The sequence below is a fragment of the Neomonachus schauinslandi genome, chromosome 3 (genome assembly GCF_002201575.2).
Source record: "Neomonachus schauinslandi chromosome 3, ASM220157v2, whole genome shotgun sequence".
NCBI lineage: Eukaryota > Metazoa > Chordata > Mammalia > Carnivora > Phocidae > Neomonachus > Neomonachus schauinslandi.
Window position 1 is genome coordinate 155,419,336 of NC_058405.1, and position 26,084 is coordinate 155,445,419.

The following is a 26,084-nucleotide window of genomic DNA, read 5'->3' on the forward strand; positions in this document are numbered from 1 at the left end:
AGGGCGGGAGGGAGAGAGAGAGAAAGAGGTGGGAAGAGGGGCAGAGGGAGAGAGAGAATCTTAAGCAGACTCTAAGCCCAGCACAGAGCCTGACACAGGGCTCAATGTCATGACCCTGAGATCATGACCTGAGCCAAAATCAAGAGTCGGGTGCTTAACTGACTGAGCCACCACAGGTACCCTGAAAGGCTTTGAAAGAAGTAGGGTTTTGTTTTGAGGGATTGGTTCTTTCAAGGAACGAAGCTCTGATGACTTTTTATCATTGTTCGTTCCATGAACTCTGGTGCCACAAAGTTCAGAGTGTCTCTCATTTTTCAGATCTTCCTCAATTTCTTCCATCATTTAGTACTTTCAGCAGATGAGTCCCATATTTCATTTTTTTGGCAGTTGTGAATGCTATTATATCTTTAATTTGATGTCACGTGTTCATTCCTCCTATATAACAATGCAACTGATTTTTGTTATGCTTACTTTGTATCCTGTGACCTTGCTATACTATAAGTTCTAGGAGTTTTTTTCTTGATTCCTTGGAATTTCCTCTGTAGACAATCATGTTATCTGCAAATAGGGAGTTTTAGTTTTCCCCTTCTGATCTTTATGCCTTTTATTTCCTTTTCTTGCTTTTTTTTGATCTGGCTAGCACTTTCAGCACCACGTTGAGTAAGAGTGGTGAAAGCAGACATCCTTGCCTTTTTCCCAGGTTTAGGGGGAAAGCATTCAGTCTTTTACCATTAAGTATAATGTTAGCTATTCTTTATGAAGTTGTTAGATGCTTTTTATCAAATTTAGAAACCTCCCCTCTATTCCTATTTTTCTGAGAGTTTTTTAAAAAATATCTATTCAAGATGTTGAATCTATTCAAGGTGTTGAGCTGTCATAATTTTCCATGTTGTTTGACAAAATCATGGGATTTTTTTCTTCTTTTTTTGTGATTTTCCTTCTTTAGCCTATTAATATGGTGAATGATGTTGATTTTCAATTATCAAAATAGGCTTTCCCTATGATGATCCCACTTGGTCATGATATATAATTCTTTGTATATGTTACTGAATTCTATTTTTTAATATTTTATGGATTTTTGCATCTATATTCATGAGAGGTATTGGTTTATATTTCTGTGTCTTTGTTTGGTTTTGGTGTCAGGGTATTAACTTCAGAAATGAACTGTATGGTGTTCCCTTCTCTTCCATTTTTGCAAAAAACATTTTGCAGAATTGGTATTAATTCTTTAAATGTTAGGTAGAATTCTCCAGTGAAATCAGGACCTGGATACTTCTTTTGGGAGAGTTTTAAAATCCAATTTTCTTTCTTCTAAGATTTTTAAATTTATTTGTCAAAGAGAGAGAAAGCACCACAAGCAGGGGGAGTGGCAGGCAGAGGGAGAAGCAGGCTCCCCGCTGAGCAGGGAGCCTGATGTAGGACTCGATCCCAGGACCCTGGGATCATGACCCGAGCCGAAGGCAGATGCTTAATAACTGAGCCACCCAGGCGTCCCTAAAATCCAATATTTTAAGTAGTTACGGGGCTATGCAAATGATCCACGTTATATTGGGTAAATTGTGGTAATTTGTGTTTTATGATTAATTGATCCATCTCACCTAAGTTGTCAAATTTATGTGTGTAGAGCTATTCACAATATTCCTTTATTATCCAGAAGATGTGTGAAAGGTCTCTAGTAACATCCCATTTCATTCCTGATACTGGGAATTTGTGTCTTCTCTCATGCATGCTCTCTCTCCCTCTCTCTTTTTCTCTCTCTCTTTGGGTCAGTCTCAGTAGAGGTTTGTCAATTTATTAATCTTTTCAGAAGAACCAGATTTTTAAAAATTGATTTTCTCCATTATTTTTCTGTTTTCAATTTTATTTATTTCTGCTCCCATCTCTATTATTTCCTGTTTCTCCTTATTTGGACTTTATTTTGTTCTTCTTTTTCTAGACTGAGGCGTGGAAACTTAGATTAACTTGAGACTTTTCCTCTTTTCTACTGTAAGCATTTAGAGCTATAAATTTTCATCTGTGCTAATCTAACTGTATCCCCAAATTTTGATTTGTTGCATTTTTCTTTTCATTCAATTCAATGTATTTTTTTGGAATTCCCTTGAGATGATTTTCTTTGACCCATGGATTATTTAGAAGTCTGTTATCTGATTACCAAGCACTGGAGATTTTTCCTGGTATGTTTCTGCTACCGATTTCTAGCTTTATTCCATTGGGGTAGGAGAACACACTCTATATGATTTAAATTTGTTTACATTTGTTGAGGTTTGTTCAATGGTTCAGGATATCTTGGTGAATGTTCCATGGGCACTTAAAAATATTCATTCTGCTTTTATTAGGTAGAGTGTTGTATAAATGTCAGTTAGATCCTCTTGGTTGATAGTATTATTGAGCTTTTCTATATGATTGATGATTTTCTGTCTAGTTGTTCTATCAATTACTGAGAGACAAGCGCTAGAGTCTCTATAATTGTGGATTTCTCTTTTCAGTTCAATTGGTTTTGGTTTCACATAAATTATAGTTCTGTTGTTTGGTGCCCATACATTTAGGACACTCTCCTTCAATGGGTTCCAATCTTTACTGGGCTGCCTTCCCAGCATCTTCTCCTTGGGCTCCAAATTATACTACCCTCCTGCCCCATTCAGGCCTGCCCAATGGGTTTTTAACTGAATAGGAAGGAAGGAAAGAAAGAAGGTGGGGCGCCTGGGTGGCTCAGTTGGTTAAGCGACTGCCTTCAGCTCAGGTCATGATCCTGGAGTCCCGGGATCGAGTCCCACATCGGGCTCCCTGCTCAGCAGGGAGTCTGCCTCTCTCTCTCTGACCCTCCCCCCTCTCATGCTCTCTATCTCATTCTCTCTCTCAAGTAAATAAATAAAATCTTAAAAAAAAAAAAAAAGAAAGAAGGAAGGAAAAAAAGGGGGAGGGAAGAAAGGCCAGATTAAATTTTTTAGGATTTTAAAATATATTCTCTTTAAGAAATCTTCCTTTCTCCTACATCATTGAGCCTTAGAAGCTCCCATACCAAGAGCAATAATTCCCCTTCTTTGAGGCCCCTAGTGCTCACTATCCATCTGGAAGAACTTACAGAAAATGTGTGTATGTGTGTGGGGGGTGAGTGTATCTAATTTTAATTTGGTGGATGTCTTGGTATCAGTTTGACACATTAGTATAGCTTTTCAGATCTTGAGGAACAAAAAAATGGAGGGGATATTGCAATAAAACGAGTTGGTGCTGGGAAGTAATCAAATCTAAAGAAAAGGCCAAACCCCAGAAAAGTAAATTTTCATTTCTTCTCTCACCTGTGTCTCTTCTATAAAATACCTTCCTAACAGGACAGTCACCATAATAGTATAAACTAGTATTTAAGTTTTAACACTAAGTCAGGCTTAATCATTCATAAGTGTATTTCATTTGTTCAACAATTTGGGTACCTGAGAAGTGCCTGGCATTACTAGAACCTCTGTCTTATAAAGTTGGTATTTAAATCCACATATATGTAAAGGATAATAGTTTATTCTTCCTTCGAGCTTGGCATTAGTCTTTCCTAAAACAATGTTTCTAAGTGTGTGACTTTGTATTGAACCGATGAGTCACGGGGTATAATCGCACACTAGCTTTATTCTGCTTTTCCCAATACCGGGTCTAATCTCTGGTAGGAGGCTACTTCTTTTCCTGCCACCTCGGATAAAATCTCCAGCTAATAATAAAAAGTTCTCTGGGCACTTCAGTTACAAGTATAACTTCTTATCAGTAAGTAGTACGTCTACTCCAGCGCAGTAATCACAAACTCTGAATGCTGTTTAACGTTGAAACTTCTCTCTGCCTCCCACAACGCCTGCAGTGGGGAAGGAAGGAGACAGGGCTGACTTCTCTGTCCCCAGCCTAGGGCTTCTCCTCCTCCTTTCTCCTCACTGTCTGCCTCTGCCTCTTCCAGGCCTGGGAGAGCCAGGAAGAGAGGACACAGAAGGGGACATGGACAATGGTCTGACTGGCACCCTTCTAGCAATGACCTTCTCTGTCTATCTGGGATGCTTAGGGAGGTTCTGAGCAACCCCCCCAACACCGGGACCTCTCACCTACAGTTCCGTCTCCCTCTGTGAATGCACCTCTCTGCTAGTAGCTCACATTCTCTCCCCGCTCCGCAGCCCCCCTCCCGGCGCCGCCCCAAGCATCCTGGGTCTCCTCACTCTTGAATAGGACGCAGGAGAAGTCCAGGCCAGCTGTGGCCCTTGGCTCACATTTGGACATTGGGAAATGTATACTTTTAACCCATCACTGGTGGGGATGGAGTATTTCTCAAACGCAGACCTCTTTTTATTTAATTTCTGGCAAGCAAGCTCTGGTCAGAGCTATATTTCTTTAGATTAATCATATGCCAGTTCACCTGGCCCCTAAATTGCATGGGACACGTATCAGGTAGCCGAAAAATCTCCTTGGAGCTTCTGTCACTGGACTTGGGGTCAGGAGGAATCATCCTTATAACCTGCTATGGTGGGAGGGGAGTGGTAGTGGGATTGATAGCTGAGCTGTGCCCAAAGAAATTTGCCCTCAGATCTCCAAGTTCTTAAATGGGTAAGGGGGCCGTGGGTTGAAACGTTAGTATTCCACTTTGAAACGTGAAGGCATTGGCCCCCACTGTCCTGGGGCTGTCAACAAATGTCAAACTGAAATTGTTTACTTTAATACGCCCCGCTGAATGATTCCTTCATCAGTTGCCAGATTCATTCACAGGAAAGACAAAAAAAAAAAAACCTTGCGGCTATATTACGAAGAAATAAATGAAAACACTTTGTCATAAAATATTGTCTATTCCACTCTTCTGAACATAGATTCATGTCACATGCTGATTTAAATTTTGTGGCCTATATTTATATTCCTAGCCTAGCAGGCTGCCAGTGAAATCAAAAGATCTGTGCCCACCCCTCTACTCCCTTCCTTACTGAGAGTTCCCTGTAAGATTTTATGTTTCTCTTCAACTAAATTAGAAGAAAAAACAAGACCAGCATTGTTAAGATTTCGTCTGCCCATCGGAAGTCTGCCTGCTGGGAGGTCATATACACCTCCAGGTCCATCTCTGAGAAGCACCTCTGGGGACAGAAAAAAAAGTCATCAGAGACTTGTTTGGGGCTAGGGTTCAAGTCTGCTAGTTTTTCATCTTCTCATATTCAGATAACTGCTTAGAAACCCTACTCTTTTTAACTCTTTTTCTATACCCTGCTTTCTTAGTCTTGAGAAGCTTAATTAGACCTTGCCAATTTAAGTACATATTCTACAGAGCCACATGATAATGGTTTTCTAAGGTCCTGTGATAAACACAAGAAACAACTCAAAACACTGAGTAGTTTATTTGAAAGCAGCATAATTTCAGTGTTCAGTTGCCCAGATATAGTTATCTCCAGAGAATCCTAGAAACTCCTAGGATAGACAAGCAGGGGCATCTGTCACCCCTATGGACTCTCACAGTTGAGTTCAAGTTAGCTCATAACAGAGAAAGGAGGAGAAGGTCCGAGGGAAGCAGCCAAATTCCAAGTAATTTGGCATGGTATAATCTCGGACTGAATTTAATCACAGGCCTAGAGTTTTCAAACAATCTTTCTAAATTTCTACAGGCAATTTACGTAATTACATTGGCACATACATTTTTCCATTTCAATAAAAAGCCACAAAGATCTTTATGTTCACAGACAAATCTTTAATATTGTAAGAGAAAAAGAGCACACCAATATTAACTCACAAATTCCAAATAGGGGCATGATTCTGTGATTTTCCCCTTCAGAGCCAGTAAGAATGCATTCCAGATAGAGGAAAGGGGACACATAGGGCTCTCCTTCGCCAACTCCCTTCCTCCACTCAGACATAAGTTTAATTCAGACACGAAATGCTTTATTAGTCAAGTCTCTTCCATTCTGCTTTGATATTTTGAGCCCAATTGAATATGACTTATCACAGCTCTCAGCATATATTTGTGAGGAAATTTTTGCTTGCACCCATAGTACATACGATTTTGATCACGACCAGCTAAGAACACTGGCCTAAGTAGGCAAACTTGGCAGAATCCTGGACCCTGGCTATTCTATCAAGGCTAAGGAGTTCATACTACTTTCTGGAAGTTGTTTGCTCATGGAATGAATTCAATATAAATTTATATAAGGAAGTAGAGTGAAAACAACTAAAATAATTTCTGTTCCTTTTTGATTATAGCAAAATAGACTGAACACAAAGCATAGTTTATAAATTCTAAGCTTAAGATCACAGACAGGAGCCACAGACCATGAATGCCAAGTAAACCCATACCAAGTTAAATGTCAGAGTCAAATAAAATCTGCATCAAAATTAATGATACGTATTTAATGATATGCATAATCACAGTAATTGCTCAACTAGATGGGAAGAGAGGCAAAAGACAAATTTTACCAGCCTTACAAATCAGCTGGCTCTGAAGACCACCTATCCTCCTCAATTCCACACCAACTCCCAAAGGACAAAGGCCCTGGTGTTGCAGGGAAGGCTCAGAGGCTACAAATACTCACTTACTCCATTCCTTCCACAGGCCAGAAACAGGCTAGGGAATGTGACATAAAGAAATGACTCCCTGCATAATTCCTGCTTGGAGGCTCCAGGAAGCCATTCAGAGCTACTAGAAACAGGTCTTTCATTGGTATAATTCCAGCAGAGTCAGGACCAGTCTGTTAAAAGGATGATCCCCCAGGAGGACAGGGGTGTTTGTGTGGTAAGATGAGGGAGCAGACTGGCATGGCAGCAGTGAGTCTGAGAAATGCACCTCCTAATGCATACCGGCTAATTAGTTTGCTTTCCGAAAGCCTAGCACCCAAAGAATGGGAGTTTTAAGGAATATGAGGGTATTGTGGTACGAGAAAGAGAGAAAGGGAGTATAAGTTAGAAAAGGTGTTCCTCAAAACCCAACTTCTATCAAGAACAAGCCCTATTCTCATCACAAGGAAAAAAAACACTTTTCTTTTTTTTCTTAAGATTTTATTTATTTATTTGAGGGGAGGTTAGGGGCAGAAGGAGAGAGAGAGAGAGAGAGAGAGAGAATCCCAAGCAGATTCCGTGCTGAGCGTGGAGCATGACACAGGGCTCAATCTCACGACACTGAGATCACAGCTTGAGCCAAAATAAAGAGTTGGATGCTTAACTGACTGAGCCACCCAGTCGCCCCTTTTTCTTTTCTTATTTTTTTTGCATGTGTCCACATGAGGTAGTGGATGTTCACTAAACTTACTGTGGTAATCATTTAACAATGTATGTAAGTCAAGTCATTATGCTGTACACCTTTTTTTTCAAGGTTTTTTTTTTTAAGATTTATTTATTTTGGAGAGAGAAAGAGTGTGAGTGGGGGGAGGTCAGAGGGAGAGGGAGAGAGAGAATCTCTAGTAGATTCCCCGCTGAGAATGGAGTCTGATGCAGGATTCCATCTCAAGACCCGAGACCATGACCTGAGTGGAAACCAAGAGGTTGGATGCTCAACTGGCTGAGCCACCCAGGGGCCTCCGTTTTGCTGTACAGCTTAACTTTGTATGTTGTATGTCAAGTATATTTCAATATAACTGAAAGAAAAAAAATAACTAAATGGCATTTCTGGCATGTGATAAACATGTAGTAAATGCCAATCGGGGAGGTCTCAGCCACTCCCAAATCTATTTGCAGCTCTGTGAGCCAGCGGTAAGGCTAAGATGGCTGCAGTGGTCTGGCCCTATGAGGCTAGTCCTAGGGGAGAGCCCAGGATGCTATTTTGCTTTGAGTGGGACGGGGCAGGACAAGAATGTTGGTATCTCTGCTTAGCTGAACCACACCCAAGAGGAATCTTAGGATGTATTCCAAAATGGACATATACAGAACTTTCCATTCAGGGTAATGAGGAGTATTTTCATCCCATCTGTGTTATAAACCCACTCAGGTCCTTTCCTGAGGGCAAACGATGACATTTCTACCAATTTATATTGATAATCTGGCTTTTTCAACTGACACTATAAATTAAGATCAATGGATACCCCCCTACCTACTTTCAAATGTCTTAAAATTGCCAAGAATAATCATCTGTTTGTAAATCACAGGGCAAGTTTTGATACAAAGAGGTAATTTCATTATCAGACAGAACTTCGAAAACCTTCTTGTGGACAGAAAACCTTTTCATTGGATAACAGAAATAATGGCCCTGAAATGGCTTTCCTGAAAAATGAAAATAATACGCAATATATTATTTACAGAGAAAGAAAATATCACAGGATAATCATTCTCAGAGTTACTTATGCTATGGGATTAAAGATAACTCCTCAAAAGTACTTTAAAATAGCAAAGTTATTAAGATTATAATAACTCTGTAATAAAAGTTCATATGTCCAATTATGACATGTGGTTTTCATAGAGAAAACCAATTAAAGACAGCTGTGTCTTAAGTACATTTTGGAATGCAGGCTCATAATGGGTCGTAAAAATAGTAAGCCTTCACACTGCCACTGATTCCTAAACATACACACATGCACACACACACTTTGTGAGGAGCCTTTCTTATGTGGGACCTAAACACAGAGTCCTATCTGGTGATAGGTCGAGATCAACTTCCACAGCAATGCTGGTGTTAGAAGGCAGAGGGATATTGTCTTCTATCTTAACCAGTTCCTACCAAGCTTTTGCTCCATGCCGAACGGCCTTGGGGGGGGGCAGGGGTGGAGCTTTGCCCTGCACTGGAAGGCAGCATGGTGTGGTAAACATTTCTTGTTTTTTAAATCAGGAATCCCGATTTGTGAGCCTGCTTCTTCCACTGACCAGAGCTGCATCTTTGGTACAAACCAGTTACTGCCCTGTGGTTTGGTTTGCTCCTCTACAAGATAAGGGACTGCCCCTTGGCTACAGGTGGTTCTCCATGGAAGTCCATCTTATAGAAGGCTATGGAATCACTGGCTTTCTACATCTTCCTATGGAACTGGGTGGTTTTGAAATATGTCTACAAATTCTTTGACACCCTTCCCTTTGAAAGATGGAGTCTACTTTTCCACTCTGGAGTGACCCTGTGGGACCTTCAAGGCTAGATCATTAAGAGCGATACTGTCTTTCTCTCACTCATTCTCCTTCTGGCTCTCTACCACTCTGTCCCGGAGCAGAATGCTTTTGGATCCCTGAGCCACCCTGTAAGATATCCAACCACTCTGAAACCACCATGCTAGAGAAAACCAGATAAAGAAGCCCCAAAGAAGCTATTGAAATCTTACAACCCAGGGGCGCCTGAGTGGCTCAGTCATTAAGCATCTGCCTTCGGCTCAGGTCATGATCCCAGGGTCCTGGGATCAAGTCCCACATTGGGCTCCCTGCTCCGCGGGAAGCCTGCTGCTCCCTCTCCCACTCCCCCTGCTTGTGTTCCCTCTCTTGCTGTCTCTCTCTCTGTCAAATAAATAAATAAATAAAATCTTAAAAAAAAATAATAAATCTTACAACCCAGGTAACTGACATATGAGTAAAGAAGACTTTGAGATTATGCCAGCCCCAGACATTGACTGTACTCTCAGAGGATACCTTTAACTGGAACCACTAAGCTCAGCCCTTCCTGAATTCCTGATCCACAGAAACAGTAAGAGATATTAAATAATGACTGTTGTTTTGAGCCACTAATTGTTGGGGTGATTTGTTATGCAGCCACAGTAACTGGAAGAGAAACTCTGATGGAATCAAAATAAGAGGGAAAAAAAATGCCACCCCAAGGTCAAACAAGGAAATCTTCAGCATCCACAAGAAGCTCAGGAAAAAAGACTTAGAAGTCTTCAAGAATGATGAAGGTAGGTACAATTCACTAATAAATGCCACACACAGCAACACCAGAATCATCAGCTCTTTATTTCCAATCACCTCTTCATTTTCAAATGTCTGTGAACGTTTTTCCACATTCACAGTTAAGAGAAATATAGTAAGAATGACCCTAAGTGGGGGCGCCTGGGTGGCTCAGTTGGTTAGGGTATCCAACTCTTGGTTTCAGCTCAGATCATGGTCTTAGGGTTGTGGAATTGAGCCCCTTGTTGGACTCTGTGCTCAGCGAGTGGTCTGTTTGAAGATTCTCTCCCTCTGCCCCTCTCCCCACTTGCGTGATGCTTAGGAGATGATAAACAGTGACCTACAGGCAGGATTTAACCACAAACCCATGTTTTTTCTTCCTGACCTACTCAGTGTTTTCAAAATAGGAAATTTCACATAAAAAGTCTAGATTTCTAGTTTCTCTTGAAGCACTGGACTTCAATCCTGAGTATGAATTACCACCTGATCTCCATCACTAGAGCTGACAAGCTGTTTCTCCCTTTAGACATAGCATGTCCTACTTGCCACAATCCCCCCACTCCCTATTGCTCTAGACCTGGGCTCACTTCACTTGTTCACTTTACATTTCTGTCCCCATGATCGTTGAAGTTCATCTCTGGTGACCTACACCAATAGAAGGGCTTCTGACCTCAAACCTCCAGATGATTTTTGGTAACTATAGGTTTGAAATTTTTGGTGGTTTGGAAATTCCAATAAATTTTGCTGTTCTATCACTCAGCATCAGGTAAATACAAATCAAAACCTCAGTGAGATACCACCAGTCAGAATGGCTAAAATCAACAAGTCAGGAAATGACAGATGTTGGCTGGGATGCAGAGAAAGGGGAACCCTCCCACACTGTTGGTGGGAATGCAAGCTGGTGCAGCCACTCTGGAAAACAGTATGGAGGTTCCTCAAAAAGTTGAAAATAGAGCTATCCTACGACCCAGCAATTGCACTACTGGGTATTTACCCCAAAGATACAAATGCAGTGATCTGAAGGGGTATGTGCACCCCGATGTTTATAGCAGCAATGTCCACAATAGCCAAACTATGGAAAGAGCCAAGATGTCCATCAACAGATGAATGGATAAAGAAGATGTGGTGTATATATACACACAATGGAATATTATGCAGCCATCAAAAAACCCAAAATCTTGCCATTTGCAACGATGTGGATGGAACTAGAGGGTATTATGGTAAGCGAAATAAGTCAATCAGAGAAAGACAAGTATCATATGATCTCACTAATATGAGGAATTTGAGAAACAAGACAGAGGATCATAGGGGAAGGGAGGAAAAAATGAAACAAGATGAAACCAGAGAGGGAGACAAACCATAAGAGACTCTAAATCTCAGGAAACAAACTGAGGGTTGCTGGAGTGGAGGGGGAGGTGGGAGGGATGGGGAGACTGGGTGATGGATATTGGGGAGGGTACGTGCTATGCTGAGCACTATGAATTGTGTAAGACTGATGAATCACAGACCTGTACCCCTGAAACAAATAATACATTATAGGTTAAAAAAAAAAAAAGAAGATAGTAGGAAGGGAAAAATGAAGGGAGGGAAATCGGAGGGGGAGACGAACCATGAGAGACCATGGACTCTGAGAAACAAACTGAGGGTTCTAGAGGGGAGGGAGGTGGGGGGATGGGTTAGCCTGGTGATGGGTATTAAAGAGGGCATGTATTGAATGGAGCACTGGGTGTTACACGCAAACAATGAATCATGGAACACTGCATCAAAAACCAATGATGTAATGTATGGTGACTAACATAACATAATAAAAAAAAAGAGAGAGAGAGAGAAAAATTCTGCTGATGTGCCCTTGCCAGTTTCTTTGCCTAAACTACAAATGTGGGACCATGACAAACTTATCCCTAACGGTTATGTAAGTCCTCTTACAACACTGTTATTGAATATTAGGGTGATCAGTGTGACTTCGAAAAATATACTGAGCTTATTTGATACATCCAAATTCTCTTTAAAATACAAACTGTCCGTACAGCAGTCAAACATTCCTAGTCCAAGTTAATATGGAAACGAAGCAACTGCCAGTCAGCTGTGAGATTAGGATGGACAGAAATGGAACAAGGTCTACATATTGTGAAGTAAAACAACTTAATTACTTACCACAGAGTATCTTCAAGGCAATTTCTAGTGAGGACTTAATTAGGCAATGAGAGCATTTGTGAGAGATTAAGACCAGCATTTGCAGGGTTCGTGTGTGTGTGTGTGTGTGTGTGTGTGTGTTAGAGAAAATAAAACAAGACAGAACAACTCACCAATTCCAGACATTGTCTGTGGCCATAGGCAGCAGCATAATGTATGCTATTGTAGCCTTCCTTGTCCCGGATAGATGGATTTGCATCATTTTGAAGCAGAAACTCTAGACATCTGTAAGTATAAAAATGAGGTGTTATTTTAGAAAACATCTCTAGACCAAAAGCAATAACTAATGCATTTTCCTATTATGAATGTTCCACAAAGCACTTTGTGAATTTAAGTGTTTCTTTAAAAATCCTATGGCAATGACGGTTTATGTACTGAAGTTTTACATGTGTGTGTGTTTCCATCTTTATTTCAGCTTAAAATAGCCATTCTAGAATTCAGGAAAGGTTTTAGGGACAAGAGGGTGGTTAGGTTTATTGAGAGGGGGGAAAAGAAATTATCCATGACTATCCCCTCCTCACTGAGTTGTTTTAATGTCATGATCAATATTGCATATTTGTCCACACACGGGTTCATGTCTGGACTCTGTTCTGTTACAATAATCCATTTGTCTCTTCCTGCATTGATAACAGAATGTTTTGGGTTTTCTTTTTATAGTTGATGTACAATGTTTTATTAGTTTCAGGTGTACAACACAGTGATTTCACAATTCTATACATGATGCGATGCTCACCACTGTAAATGTAGTCACCTTCTGGCACCACACAATGTTATTACAATATTATTGACAGTATTCCCTGTGCTGTACTTTTCATCTCCATGACTTATGTATCTTACAGCTGGAAATGTGGACGCCTAATGCCCTTCACCAATTTCGCCCATCCCTCCACCCCCCCCCCCCCCCCCCAACCCCCGTTTTTTTTCTGTACTTTGGGGTCTCGGTCTGGTTTTGTTCGCTCCTTTGTTTTGTTTTTTAGATTCCACATATAAGTGAAATCTTATGATATTTATCTTTCTCTGTCTGACCCATTTCAATTAGCATAATAAAGAATAATTAAGGTTTTTTTCCTTTTTACCTTATTTTTTGGGGGGTTCCTTTTTTTTATTTTAAGTTCAATTAATTAACAATATAGTGTATTATTAGTTTCAGAGGTAGAGTTCAGTGATTCATCTTGTTATGTTAGTCACCATACAGTACTTCAATATTTTTTGACATGGTGTTCCATGATTCATTATTTGTGTATAACACCCAGTGCACAGAACCTGTCTGTCATCAAGATTACTGAATAGGGGCACCTGAATAGGTGGCTCAGCAGGTTAAGCAGAGTTAAACTTCTGCCTTTGGCTCAGGTCATGATCCCAGGGTCCTGGGATCAAACCCCGCATCGGGCTCCCTGCTCGGTGGGAAGCCTGCTTCTCCCTCTCCTCCCTGCTTGTGCTCTGTGTCGCTATCTCTGTCTCTCTCTCTCAAATAAAGAAATAAAACCTTAAAAAAAATTACTGAATAATGAGTTTTAGAGCTCCACATTCAAAAAATGAAGTCTCAAATTTAACAAAGAAGTGGTCAGTCCATTGTAACAAGGAGGGGGTGTACTTTTAGCTTTGCTATTGGAGACTCTACCGTCAATCAAAAGGTTGGAAAATGAAAGCTAGAAAGAATAAGAAAATAACAACAAGAAAAGAACTTAAGAATAATAAAAAGATTAAAGGAATGGGCAAATATTTAAAACATATAACGTATTAATTCCGTAACCACATTTGAACATAGAGGCTTAAATTGCATCATTGTGTATAGACTAGAATAAAATAATAAATAATAAGCTTAGAAAGCCTCTTCTGACAGAGTTGTAATTTTTCTGGAAAAGCCACAATCTTTACAGTAGGTTGGAGGAAGGAGCTCCACGTTTGCTGAAATGCCTCCAACTCCAGGACACGGGTGTCCAGGGATGTATGGAGTTCTCTCCCAGGCCTCTTACAAGTGGTACAACCCTGCTGGCCAAAGAGGGAATAACTAGGCGGGAGCACCACTCCATAATCTTCGTTTTCTATCTGTGGCAGTGGGACAAACATGTCCTTTATAAGGTCAAGCAGATTCAATTTCATACTCAAATCAAAATTCTCAAATACTCAAATCATATTTAAAATATACAATAGATGTGTGTACATTAAATAAGATCTTCCAAGGGGAAGTTTCTATAGTTTAGTCAAACACTTTATTTTTGGTTTTGTTTTTATTTATTTTTTATTTAAGTTTTTATTTTAATTCCAGTTAGTTAACATGCAGTGTAATATTAGTTTCAGTGTGCAATATAGTGATTCAACACTTCCATACACCATCCTGTGACTCAAACACTTTAAAATGACACTCACCTATCTTTTGGCATAAGGCAAAAGGAGTAAATAAATCACACATAAACATAGTTAAAACACGTTTTAATTTCTAGAAAAACTGATGAAAGACATTAATTTTTTAAACCAAATATCTACACGTCGCATGATTTATCCATAAAATGCTCCATAATAAATCAAACTAATATTGGAGTTCTGATATCATGCAGTCTTTGGTAACTTGCACCTTAAAAGGAAGTCTTCTTTTTTTTTTTTGGTAATTAAATGCCCATGGACAGGATCCCAGGTCTGACTCATTTTAAGCAGAACTTGGCTCCTGAAATAAAATCATTCAATAGGAATAGCATTCTAGTGGACACACAGTCCCCAGCTTCTGAAAGAATTACACTCTAAAAATCAGTTGGTGAATTTAATACGTAATTTGGAAAACACTTGGACTTGCTTCCAAAGAGTTATTTACCCCAGGATAGAGCTGAGCTATACTACCAACAGCACTCTTAGAAAAAACAACAGTACTATAGAATTTGAATATTCTCCAGATTGTTTCTAAGGGGAAAGAAATTCCAGTTTTAACTGGGGATGCTTGTCTTTTCTCCTAAGAGGCCATGGCTAGCAATTTTGGAACCTAAGCTGCAAAATCAAGACATGCACTTTAAATCAGGAATGCATTTGGATGATAGGTGCAGCCTCTGCATGAAAGCGCTCTCAGGCACTTTCGCCTGCTTGTCCTTTTTCCCTCTGCATCAGCTGTTAAGAGGACTGCTCTGGCACAGGACAAGCTGACATTTCGCTGGAGAAGGGGGCATTTGCTGAGGTGCCTTAAGATTCTACAGCCTTTGAATATCATTAAGTTTGGAATATCAGGGCAAAACCGTGGTCATTCTGCTTTACTATGTGTCCTGTCCCCAGCCCAGTGACAGCCAAAGTTACGTCCCACAGCCTGTATCAGAGCCACACTCTCTAACCCCCCTCCCTCCATGGTCTAGACATGGGAGGAGAGCCCAGTGGGCAGTGGGAAGACCCCAGAGGGGACACAAGCCTTCAGGTCACAGAAGAATTGTTTCCTCTGACAGCAGGAGAAGAGAATAAACACGCTAAGAACTGTGTGTGTGCAGATTCCTAGAGCACTCCACCCCCTAGGTCTCACAGAGCAGGACACAGAGTGTGGGCAGCACTCATTCATTTGCTCATTTATTTAAGTTACTGAACTCCCCGCAACATACTGGGCACTGCTCTGGGCAGAGCACGACCTTCGCACGGTGCCTTGTCGCACAGGGAGGACTGTCAGAGGACAAAGCACTAGAGCTTCCTGCGCATCAGCACCCCTGGGTGATGGCAGTGACTCCCGGCTCTTGTCACAGTCCGGGCTGAGTCTCTATCAAAAGCCAGAGAGAGGCCGGTGGGATGAGGCGGGGCAGGGGGCAGCTGTCGGCAGGAGCAGGGGGCTGTTTGTGAGCTGGTGTGTGTGTGGGAGAGCACCACCATTGTATTTCACACTGGATTCTCAAAACATTTATTTCTAGAACCTGCTAAATAGTTAGCCCCCAAGTCATTAAAGGAGAGCCTAAGGCCCTGGGAGGAGGCTTAATATGTCCCCTGAGGCATATGATAATATATGGCAGAGTCAAAAATGATATTTAAGACACCTACTCCTAGAAACTGCTGACCCATCACAGTGATGGTCTCAGTAAAGTTTCCAATTTTAGGAAGAGTTCCTTGTGTGAAAATAGCATAACTGAAGGATATATTAAAAGAATCATTTCTTCTTCACTAAAGGCAAGCCCATATCACTTCCTCAAGAACCCAAATAAAGCCCCCAAATAGTAAGGCTGGCCTGCGTAGCAACCCAGAAGAGCAGACAAGCATCAGTAACCACCTCTTGTGCTTTCAGCTGAGCAGAAACTTACAATGCGGCTTCCTTTTCCTTCAGCTCTCTGGCTCTTTCAAGTTCTTCTGAATTTTCATGGGCATTTCCTAAGATAGTCTTACTTCTCAGCATAAGGGAAAGAAAAAAAAATTACAATTATTTGCTTTCATGGCAAAGTTGCTAATGATTTTGATACAGCTTATATCTCAACGACTTTTCCTGCAACCCAAAAGACATAAGCACTACTGATTTTTTTCATTGAGGACGTATGTGGTTCTCTGAAAGGCCATCCAGTAAATCTGTTCTCTTCCACAGAACCCAACTGAGAACATGACTTTCCTAGAACTTCTGCCCAGGTATCAGAGAGTAAGACACCAAGTTGCCCACCCTTCCATAAATATCCTAAACTCCCCAAGTAAATAGGAGGTGATGGAGCTTAAACTTCCCTGACTCCTACCACATTCCTTGCTGCCTCCTTATCAGTTCAGCATCTCATTTATCCAGGAATGGGGTTCTAGTCACCCCTCAACTGCCAGAGCAATTCTTCATCACCTAGGATTCCTTTTTACAGCTCTTAACACATGAAGTGTACTTGTCCCCCCATTCTATTCTAAGTGAACAGCATAGAGCCTGCTACGGAGTAGATGCTCAATAAACATTTGTTGAATTAATAACTAATAAATGTCGTTTCCTCTGAGTGAGGGCAACTGGAAGGAGGTCTCCCCTAAAAAGATGTGCCTATGAGATCCTGAGTGCAGCTACATCAGACTCGCCAATATCACATAATATGAACAGTGTTTTCCAAACTGGAAATATGGATCATAATCCACTACGGAATTGTGAAATCAATTTAGTGGGTTGCAGTATTTCGTTGCCTTTTTTTTTTTTAACAAAATAGTAGAAGAAAATATCAGAATGCATCATACATACTAAAAGTAAATATGGTCTTACAAAATTTTTGCTGCCTTTTTACATATATATTTAAAACATACCTATTTGAGTGTGTATGCTGGGTCATGATGTAAAATGTATTTCTTACTGTGGGTCACTGTAAAATATGTGAAAGCCACTGCTGTATAAGAAAAGAATTTAGCCCTGACCCAGAATCAATTCCATAGCACAGCACAGCAAGTAAGTCAATAGTTCTCCAAACAGGGTCACCAAAAAGCATTCCTATGAAGGAGGCCTCGGTCCTCGAGTCTTTGAGAACAATCTCATAAGCTGTAGGCAGGCACCTCTCCCTCCTTTCCCACCTGAACTGGTTCATTTATTTCTGCTTTCTATTCCTAGGCACCTAGAATCCAAACATGTCCAGGGCATCCAACATCTCCTCCCCTTCAGCTCCTGAAAGAGCATTCATGCCCAGTTTGGAACAACAGTACCAATTCTGCACACACTGACACTGCATTTGAAGGCTATTGGGATTATACATAGATGGATACTTCTGCCATGTAACGAATTTATTAGCAAATGTAAGTCTGAGGGCAAATGAAGCATTTAAGTGGTGATGATGAAAACTGTAGGATATGACAAAATAAATTACAAGCGATTTTGGATGAACTGAAAACCTGAGCTTGACAGCCCCACTTGGCATTCAACCCAAAGACCGGAGAAGAGAAACAATGGGGCAGTGACATGTAATAATCAAACATAAAGAGAGCAGAATGGGAAAACCGGGGTTAGGGATGAGGCAATTCTAACTCCTCTGGGTCTGGATGAGAGAGATTCTTCATTCACAGCTTCAAGGAGGCAGCATGAAGAAAACTTAGCAAACCTCCCCCTCCCCAGTCATACCCCCAAAGGAAATTTGAGCAAGGCTGTTTTTACTTTCTATCCATGTCTGATGCAGCAGCATAGTGCAAAGCTGTGCGTCCCCAGTCATCTGTTTCATTAACGTTGGCCCCTGTGGTCACCAATGTCTCAATACAGTGGAAATGACAATTTGCAGCTGCATAGTGCAAAGGCGTCCTGAAAAACAGACAGCAATTTATTACTTCATTCATCTGAAAAAGACACACACCCACCCCACCCCCCCGCCGCCGCCATCATCTGCATTAGCACTGACAGCAGTATTCCTAGGAGTGGGGAAGCTCTTTAGCTCTCAGAGTGTGGAAGCCAAGGGACATGCCTTCCTTTGACTTTATAACTTGGAGCTGAGGCCACCTACCTGGGATCTATCTTTTCTTTCCATTCCTAGTGCCTACCCTGGTGTAGGTCTACACTAGCTCTTTTGGACTATTGCAATACCATCCCTATTGGCCTCCTTAGCTCTAATCAAACTTCTATCTAATTTCTAGTTGGTATGAGTGAAGAATTGGATTTTCTAAGGTCCGATACCCACATAGGACATTCTGTTCTAAAACCACTGGTCCTCTCTACTGAGAAAAGCCTTGATTCCTTAGTCTGGAATCAAAGACCTTTCTAAGCTGAGCCCAAACTACCTTCATGAAGTTTCTCTATCCCCCCTATATGAACCCATCACTGCATCCAAATGGGATCACCTGAGGTCTCCCCAGTCATGTCCACATCTCCCCTGCCTATCCCCATGTTGTTTTCTTCCCTGGAATGTCCTCTCTTGAACCACTTCTACCCATCAAAACCCCAAAGCTCCTTAAGTCCCAGAAGTTTCTTTCCCTTTTGTCTGAGATTGTGCAGCTCCTGTCTGGGTCTCTCATGGGCTCTCATCCCACATTGCCTTGACTTTAGCTCTTGGTATTGTCTCATCTTCTCCATTGAACTACAAGTCTCTTGGGGGTAGGGATACAGACTAGAGGGAAGAACAATATCCAAGGAATCAGAAGCCCTGGGTTCTAGTCCAGGCAGATCTGTAAGCTGCACCAAATCACATCCCCTCTCTGGGTCTGGGCTTCCTCGTCCTTACTTCAGTAATGACCCATGAGCAGCTGCCCCCTAACATCTAGTCTAGATCTAAAATTCCTGGAATTTTACATGTACACGTAAATTTATTACAGGTATAACTCATTTAGTTTCTCCAAGCTCAATTTCTTCATCTATTAAAAAGGATAGGAAGCATCCCCATTTATCTCATAGAGTTATTATGAAAAACCAAGTGGGTAACATAGGAAATACATGCACCTTGCCAAGAGTAAGTCACTGCAGAAACTAGCCAATAGTTAGGGAATAATAATCAAATGGAATACTAGAAATAAAATAACTTTATCTCATGAACTATTCATTAAGTTTCAAGGCCACTCTTTTATATTTTACAGTCAATGAATGGGCTTTTTTACTGGTCCACTAGAACAGTGTGATGTGTGCTCCAGTTGTGGAGTAGGGAGGGTCCCAGGGGAGCAGAGAGGAGGGGCACCCGTGCAGCGGGGGTGGGAGGGGTTATTTGATATAAATCTGGAAGGGTGAGTAGGCATTAGCCTAGGTAGGTTGGTAAGAGAAGAAATCTGTTGCAACTCCAAGAGCCAGGGTGCACGTGGAGGGGAGGGGTAGAGAGATGCTATGGGAACAAAACCGGAAGAAGGCAAGACACAACTGGCCCTTCTAACAGAAGCCGTGAGAGGAGATGCTTGTCTTGGGGCTTGTGCCTGCTTTGTTGGTGTTTCGCTACAAAAAGGGATTTCCTTCTGAGGATGGAATCTCCCCAGCTAGCTTCCCTGTTTACCATTTCACTATAACGTGATTTCCAGATGGACTGCTCCCCACCCCTGTTCCTGAGGCACTTGAAGCAGAATTCCCTGTTTACATACCTCCCACACTTGTCCTTTTTATGGAAATCTGCTCCGCTGCTCTGCAAGAGTTTTATACATTCCACATTACTAGAAAGACAGGGGAAAAAAACATCATTAAGATGGTAGAGGTCAATTGCTGGGCTATCTTCAGAAAGAGCTGTTTTTGGCAAAGTGCAGGCCAAGATGAAATGATAGCTCCAGCTTTAAATTCTGCTAACGCAAAACCAACCTGAACATCTTAGAGGAATACGGTATTGCAAGGATCTGAGGTTCCTGAAATTCCTTTTTCCAAGCTAATAAATCAATGCATCAAAGAGCTTGATGGAACATTTTCAATTCCATGACCAAGGTATTTAATGATTATTACATGGTTAAACCTTTTAGTGATGGTTTCATCGTGTATCCCAAGATTCTCCTCTAAAACCATCAAGAGTTTGGGAAACAACCCCTTACACCTATGATGATTTCATGTCACCTCTAAACAATGAGCCAGAATGGAGAAGCATTACCTTTTATCACAGGAGAATGAATTCACCGTGATAACCATTTTCAACCCAGACTCTCCATAATGGGAAATAAAACAGCTGCATTTCCCTGTCTTTGTAATACAGGTAAATAAATGTACAAAAAATAAAAGGCCGAAAATGATGTAATGGAGCATAGTGATCTTCCAAAGCTTCTTTGTCATTCGCAGAAGCAATAAATCATGTTTAGTAGAGAAAAAGGACCCACTGAAGTGAATTTTCCTATTGAAAGGCATGTCGCTAAATATTAATTGTAATAGGAGTTTCAGATATGAATCCAGAATGGTGTGTTGCCAAGGTCTGATACTTTTTTTAAATGTCAGCATAAAAAGAGAAAATCACCCATTATTGTTCTAAACTTGGAGTGCTGAGTAGTCGTCTAGGATTTATTGTTTTATTATCATTTAAATATGAAAAATGATCTCATTAATGAGGAACCCGAGCAGGGCTCCCCCTATCCCCATCCACTCTTTGTAGCCACCTTTCTCAGAGAACCCGCTGTTTCAGTCATAAAATATAAGAACTTTCTGAGACCATTATGTGTTGGTGTCGCACGCCAGTTGATATAAAAGCACCTGTCTCTTACTGAATAAAACCAAAGGATCAAAGGCAGAGGCAGATCCAGTTGTATGACTTATGAAGCTCATTTGATTTGGAGAGAGGGGTTGGGGAGAAGGAGATTCATTTAAAAAATAACATACAATTATGAATATAAAACTAAATACAAGATTTCGGAAGGGACCCATGCAAATAAGGGCCCTAAAGCTTCACAGTCAACCCACCTCTGATAAAAAGGTAATGCCTTTGATAATGTACAGATGACAAATGGAGAAGCACTGCTGTTCCCTGAGGACTAGCAAACTGATTAAGAACTAACACCTTACCCAAACAAGGTCATTCGAGAGAGGCCATGTTTGGTCAATGTCGGGTCATATATCAACAACATATTGATCGGAGCCTTACTCTCACCACTGATATGAAAAAGACTACCTGATGAAAAATGCTCTTTACAACTTGAAACAAAAAGGCAAGGATTAAATCGCTTCTTGCCTATGCCTTGGGTTTTCTTGACCTTCAGTCCCCTTTAACCATTTACGTACTTAAAAATCGGTTTTGAAATAAGGACAAAAATAGCTGTAAATAAACATGAACTAACTCAATCTTGGATTCCCTTGATCATCCTCCACCTACCAGCGACAAAAAAGGAAAAACTTAGGAACAAATCTCAAATTATTTTCTTTTGGTAGAGTGCATATCAAGTAGATACATATTCTATAGGCTGAAGACCTACAATTAAAAAAAAAGGGAAAGAGAGAAGAGAAAACAAAGAAAACTATTTTCTCTATGAGATGGGCTAAAAATTTTTCTTAGGAAGAACAAACATACAATTAATATGGAAATGCAAAAGTGTTATTTGGTATTGGCAGAAATGATTCTTACCCATCTTACTAAGGAAATTGCTTTTGATTCACAGACAACTTAAGCCAAGTAAGAGAAATTAGGAGTTAAGTCATGAAACAAGAACTGAAATTGCAAACTACTCACCCTCCTGCAGCAGCAGCATGAAGGCACGTTCTTCCAAATTTATCTGGGGTGTCTATTTCAAAGCCTGCAGACAGCACGTGCTCATTACTAAACAAGGATACTATGCTATACTTTTGTCCTAGTTAAACCACAAGAAACATTGCAGAGACAGAAAAATCAGTTAGTAGAAAAACCAGAACGCAAGCAATTGTAGTCAGAAAGAGGTTGTCATGGAAACGAATGGTAACTGCTCAAGCTTGGCAATTTTATAGAAGAACCATGAAGTCTAGAAGAATTTATTTTCACATTCAGCCCTGGGTGAACAACAGCCCCATATTTCAATCCCAGGATAGAAATTTATGAAACCAATTTGAGATAAGTAGGGCAATAGACAGGCAGACAGAACACATGGAGAAAACATGGACAGCAAAGGAGTAATCTTAACATGCTGGAGTAGATACTTTCTTATGTGTATTATTAGCTTTCAGCTGGTTTAAGATTCGGGAAACATGCTTTCATGCAGGGATTATTTTTAAACATGCCAAAAGCGGTGAAGGCAGAATCAACCACAGGTAAAGCACTTAAAAGGAAAAAAAAAAATGCCTCTGGGATGTCTGTTGAATTAATTCATAAACAATCTTTGCCTTGCAGACCTCTATCACCTTTGAAAGCCAGGAACTTCTTAATACATGGAGGTTGGCAGAAGCAGTGATAAGAAAGATTAGCAAAGCTCCAAACCAGGAAGAATTTCTTGGTTCCAAACAGACCCACATTTAAAAAATAAAAATTAAACCTAGTTGGAGGGGATCACACTATAGGGATTTATCAGAGCCCACAGAGGAGGAAGGTAATGTGACATTTCTACTGTCAAAATGTGGGGGCTTTGGCCTTTTTTCCTTTGTTGAAAATATTAACTGTTAAATCCACCCTTTTAAGCCTCAAAGATATTTTCCCTGATTCCGACAAACTTCCAGTAAGCTATGGCCACCCCCCTGCCTGTCTCTCACTCTGGCTCATCCAAGCTTTAACTTGAAAAACAGACAAGACTCTCATCTTGGGGCAGGAATACTGACACTCAAACAGCAACAACACCAAGGACTGCTGGGAGCTGTCCCCAGATCAGGTAATGAATGACAGGAAGCACGGGCAGCCACTTACTCTGACCAGACACCTAGAGCCATGTGGCTCACTTACAGGACACATTAAGCCTCATCTGTGGTAATGGGGTTACTTACCCGATGATAAGAGCTTTCTGCAGCAGTCAGAGTGAGCATTTAGGGCAGCTAAATGTAGGGGGAACATGCTATGGATTCCACACCTGAGGAGGAAAAAAACAGTGGCTCACAGTAACAGATCTCAAGATACATGCAGAAGGACAACAACGTTTCTGGAAGTTTTCTGATGAAAATTAAATCCACAACACCTAGCTTCAGGACCCTTGCCTGAAACAATTTTGTAATTCCTCCACTCAGGAAATAATTATGCAATCATTTTCCACCTTAACATAATAAAATCCTAAACCTAGACCAGAATTAAAAACCCCTAACAATAGGAATGTATCTTTTTAAGGTAATGTTTCCTATAAAGGGTGGCTCTACATTTAAGATTAATTTACCTTTTTTTCTTTCAACTGAGTAGTTTTATGTCAGCAACCTGTTTTATTCAGTGACCTGTTCGATTCCTTGAATTGATAAAGAAATACTATTGACCTATTATGTGCCAAGTACTTTGCTAAGAGTTAATAATGACTGTATTATTGAAAAAAAAAGTTGCATGCGAATAAAAACCAATGTTTACCTTTTGCGGGTACAACTTCATCTTCCTAACAGACTTTTATACTGCCTATTAACCCACCTCAGGACACCAGTCACGAAAATGTGCTGGAGCAACACACATTATCTTGCATACGTTTCATAAATCTAGCATACTTTCCCTAACAGTATTACAGAAAGAGTCTAGAAAAGGACTTTTTAGACTGATACCCCATCATAACACAGTCCCCAGGATGATCCCTTAAGGGACAGGCAGTGTCCCTTCTGACAGCCGTGCTTTTTCCTTTAAAATAAAATCTTCCTCTTGCCCATTGCCTCTCCTCACACAAGGACCCGAAGCCGTGTGCTGAACTGTCGTTCCTAACAAACAGCATCATCGAGAGGTTCCAGTGTTCTTATAAGAATTTATAATGTTAGTGCTCATTTCTCAGAACATCTCATCATAATCAAATAACGTTATTTCAATTTCTGCAAATCCTTTGCATAACAAGTAAGTACGTGTATTTACACCTGCAGCATTAATGACCCAAGTTTCTTCCCTGGCACAAAGTTGCCCGTTTTCAGACTCTATAACTCATTAAGAAACACATATGGTTTGAGTTGGTTAGGTTTCAGATACATGACTTTTATTTGCTATCTCAAAAGTTATTATGATGTGTGTGAATGTGTGAAAGTATATACATATTCACAGCTGTTTCATGGTATTCAGCGTTCTGCCAAATCTGAGTTGGCCAACAATTAACCACCTCTCTCTTTCCATGAAAACTTCTGTGTATTGGTGTTTTTGTTCAGTCTCCCCTCTGTTCGTTTTCCTTTCCCTATATGGAGATTTCCAACCCACTGTATATAATAGCTGGCATCCATCAAGAGATGCAATTTGCTTGTCTTCCGGGCAGTGTCATGCAGAGGAGAACTGCTTGTAATTGCCTCTCTCATCATTTACAAAAAAAATTCTGAAAAGCAATTGCACCACTGACAACCTTGATGTTCACGGAAAGGAAGCGGGCATTGGGGGATGGGAGAGAAGATTTTCTATCTGTGCTGCTATATTTATATTGTCCTCTTGATGCTGTGATTTTTTTAAATGTATAACATGTTTTAAAAGCACCTTACTAAGTGGAATTTTAAGCCAATGAGACTGTACCTAACCACTTTATTTCTTTAGGGCAAGTAAGGCAAAAATGTGATTATATTAGTATCTCTGGACATTTGCAAGAGAAAAACAGTATTTTCTAGGATGGTTTTAAGTTCCTGAAAGAATGTGCCTGGAATTGGGTTGGATTTCCCAAGATTTCTTTGAGTCTTCCCCATTCTTTAAATATAACTTTAATAAAAATATATATGTGTACAAATACATAACATGTAAAATATATTAAAATGTTATGTATTATATAACTATTACATGTAGATACATATACATGCATATATGTATATATACACAATATAATAATATATTTTATAAAGATACAAAAATACATATCTTTATATACAATAATACAAGCAAATGAATTAGAGAAAATAGCATCAAATTCTATAAGAAATCAATTAGGAAAAACATAAAAAGTGTAAGTGATAGTATAACAGCAACAGCATTGTAACATATTCCATAAACTTCATTATTAATATTTCTAATCAACTTTGCCACTTAACATCATTATATTCAAGTAATTCATCATACTCTACATTAGCTAATTCTCTCTTCTGTTTCTGTTACTTATAAACTTGAGAAGGGGGTAAAACTATTCTAAAAGGTCCAGCAAAATTCTGTTTGATATATATATTTTATTCAATAGTTAATAAAAAATCACTACCTCAATGTAGGTTTGAAAACATACTAATTTAGACTCAAGTACCACTGGCATTTGAACTTGAATATGATACTATGGTTCAAACAGGAAAACTAAATATCAGGCTGAGATTGGAAAGAAAATAAAAGTCAAATTCAGAATCTCTGGATCACTTCAGAAATGATTCATGTATTTCAAAATAAAATTACTCCTCTATTATTATAAAGTAAGACTGCTTATAAAGGAAGAGTCATAAAACCTTTAGCAGGAAAATTAGGGTTTGGCTGTCTTAGGCAAATAAGAAGCATCACTCTTATTTTATCTTATTTTATACATCAAAGAAGATCAAGAAATAAAGACGTCAGATAACACTAAACTTAACAATGCATAAATTACAGGAAAGAGGAGACCAATTCCAGCTAAAATGCTACATTTGACCAGTCATAAAATTAATGGGACACATTTGTATTAGCTATTTCTTATTTAGCTGTTAGCTGGCATCTCCTACCCAGTTATTTCAGAATAAATGAGGTCAGAATAAATTGTAGACAGCTATCAGAGGTAAGGAAAGGGCTTGTGCACTATTA

At 40.1% G+C, this 26,084-nt stretch overlaps 1 protein-coding gene across 1 annotated transcript in view; it reads right to left on the reverse strand.

Moving 5' to 3' along the window:
* Positions 1–26,084, reverse strand: part of ANKRD44 (ankyrin repeat domain 44) — a 313,592-nt gene that overhangs the window by 78,082 nt on the left and 209,426 nt on the right. Inside the window, exons 11-16 of the mRNA XM_044913694.1 lie at positions 23,174–23,256; positions 21,960–22,077; positions 19,909–19,977; positions 18,017–18,157; positions 16,230–16,310; positions 12,087–12,198 (exon numbers count right to left, since the gene is read on the reverse strand). Of these exons, the coding sequence (XP_044769629.1) occupies positions 12,087–12,198; positions 16,230–16,310; positions 18,017–18,157; positions 19,909–19,977; positions 21,960–22,077; positions 23,174–23,256 (604 nt within the window). The remainder of the gene's footprint in view (positions 1–12,086; positions 12,199–16,229; positions 16,311–18,016; positions 18,158–19,908; positions 19,978–21,959; positions 22,078–23,173; positions 23,257–26,084) is intronic.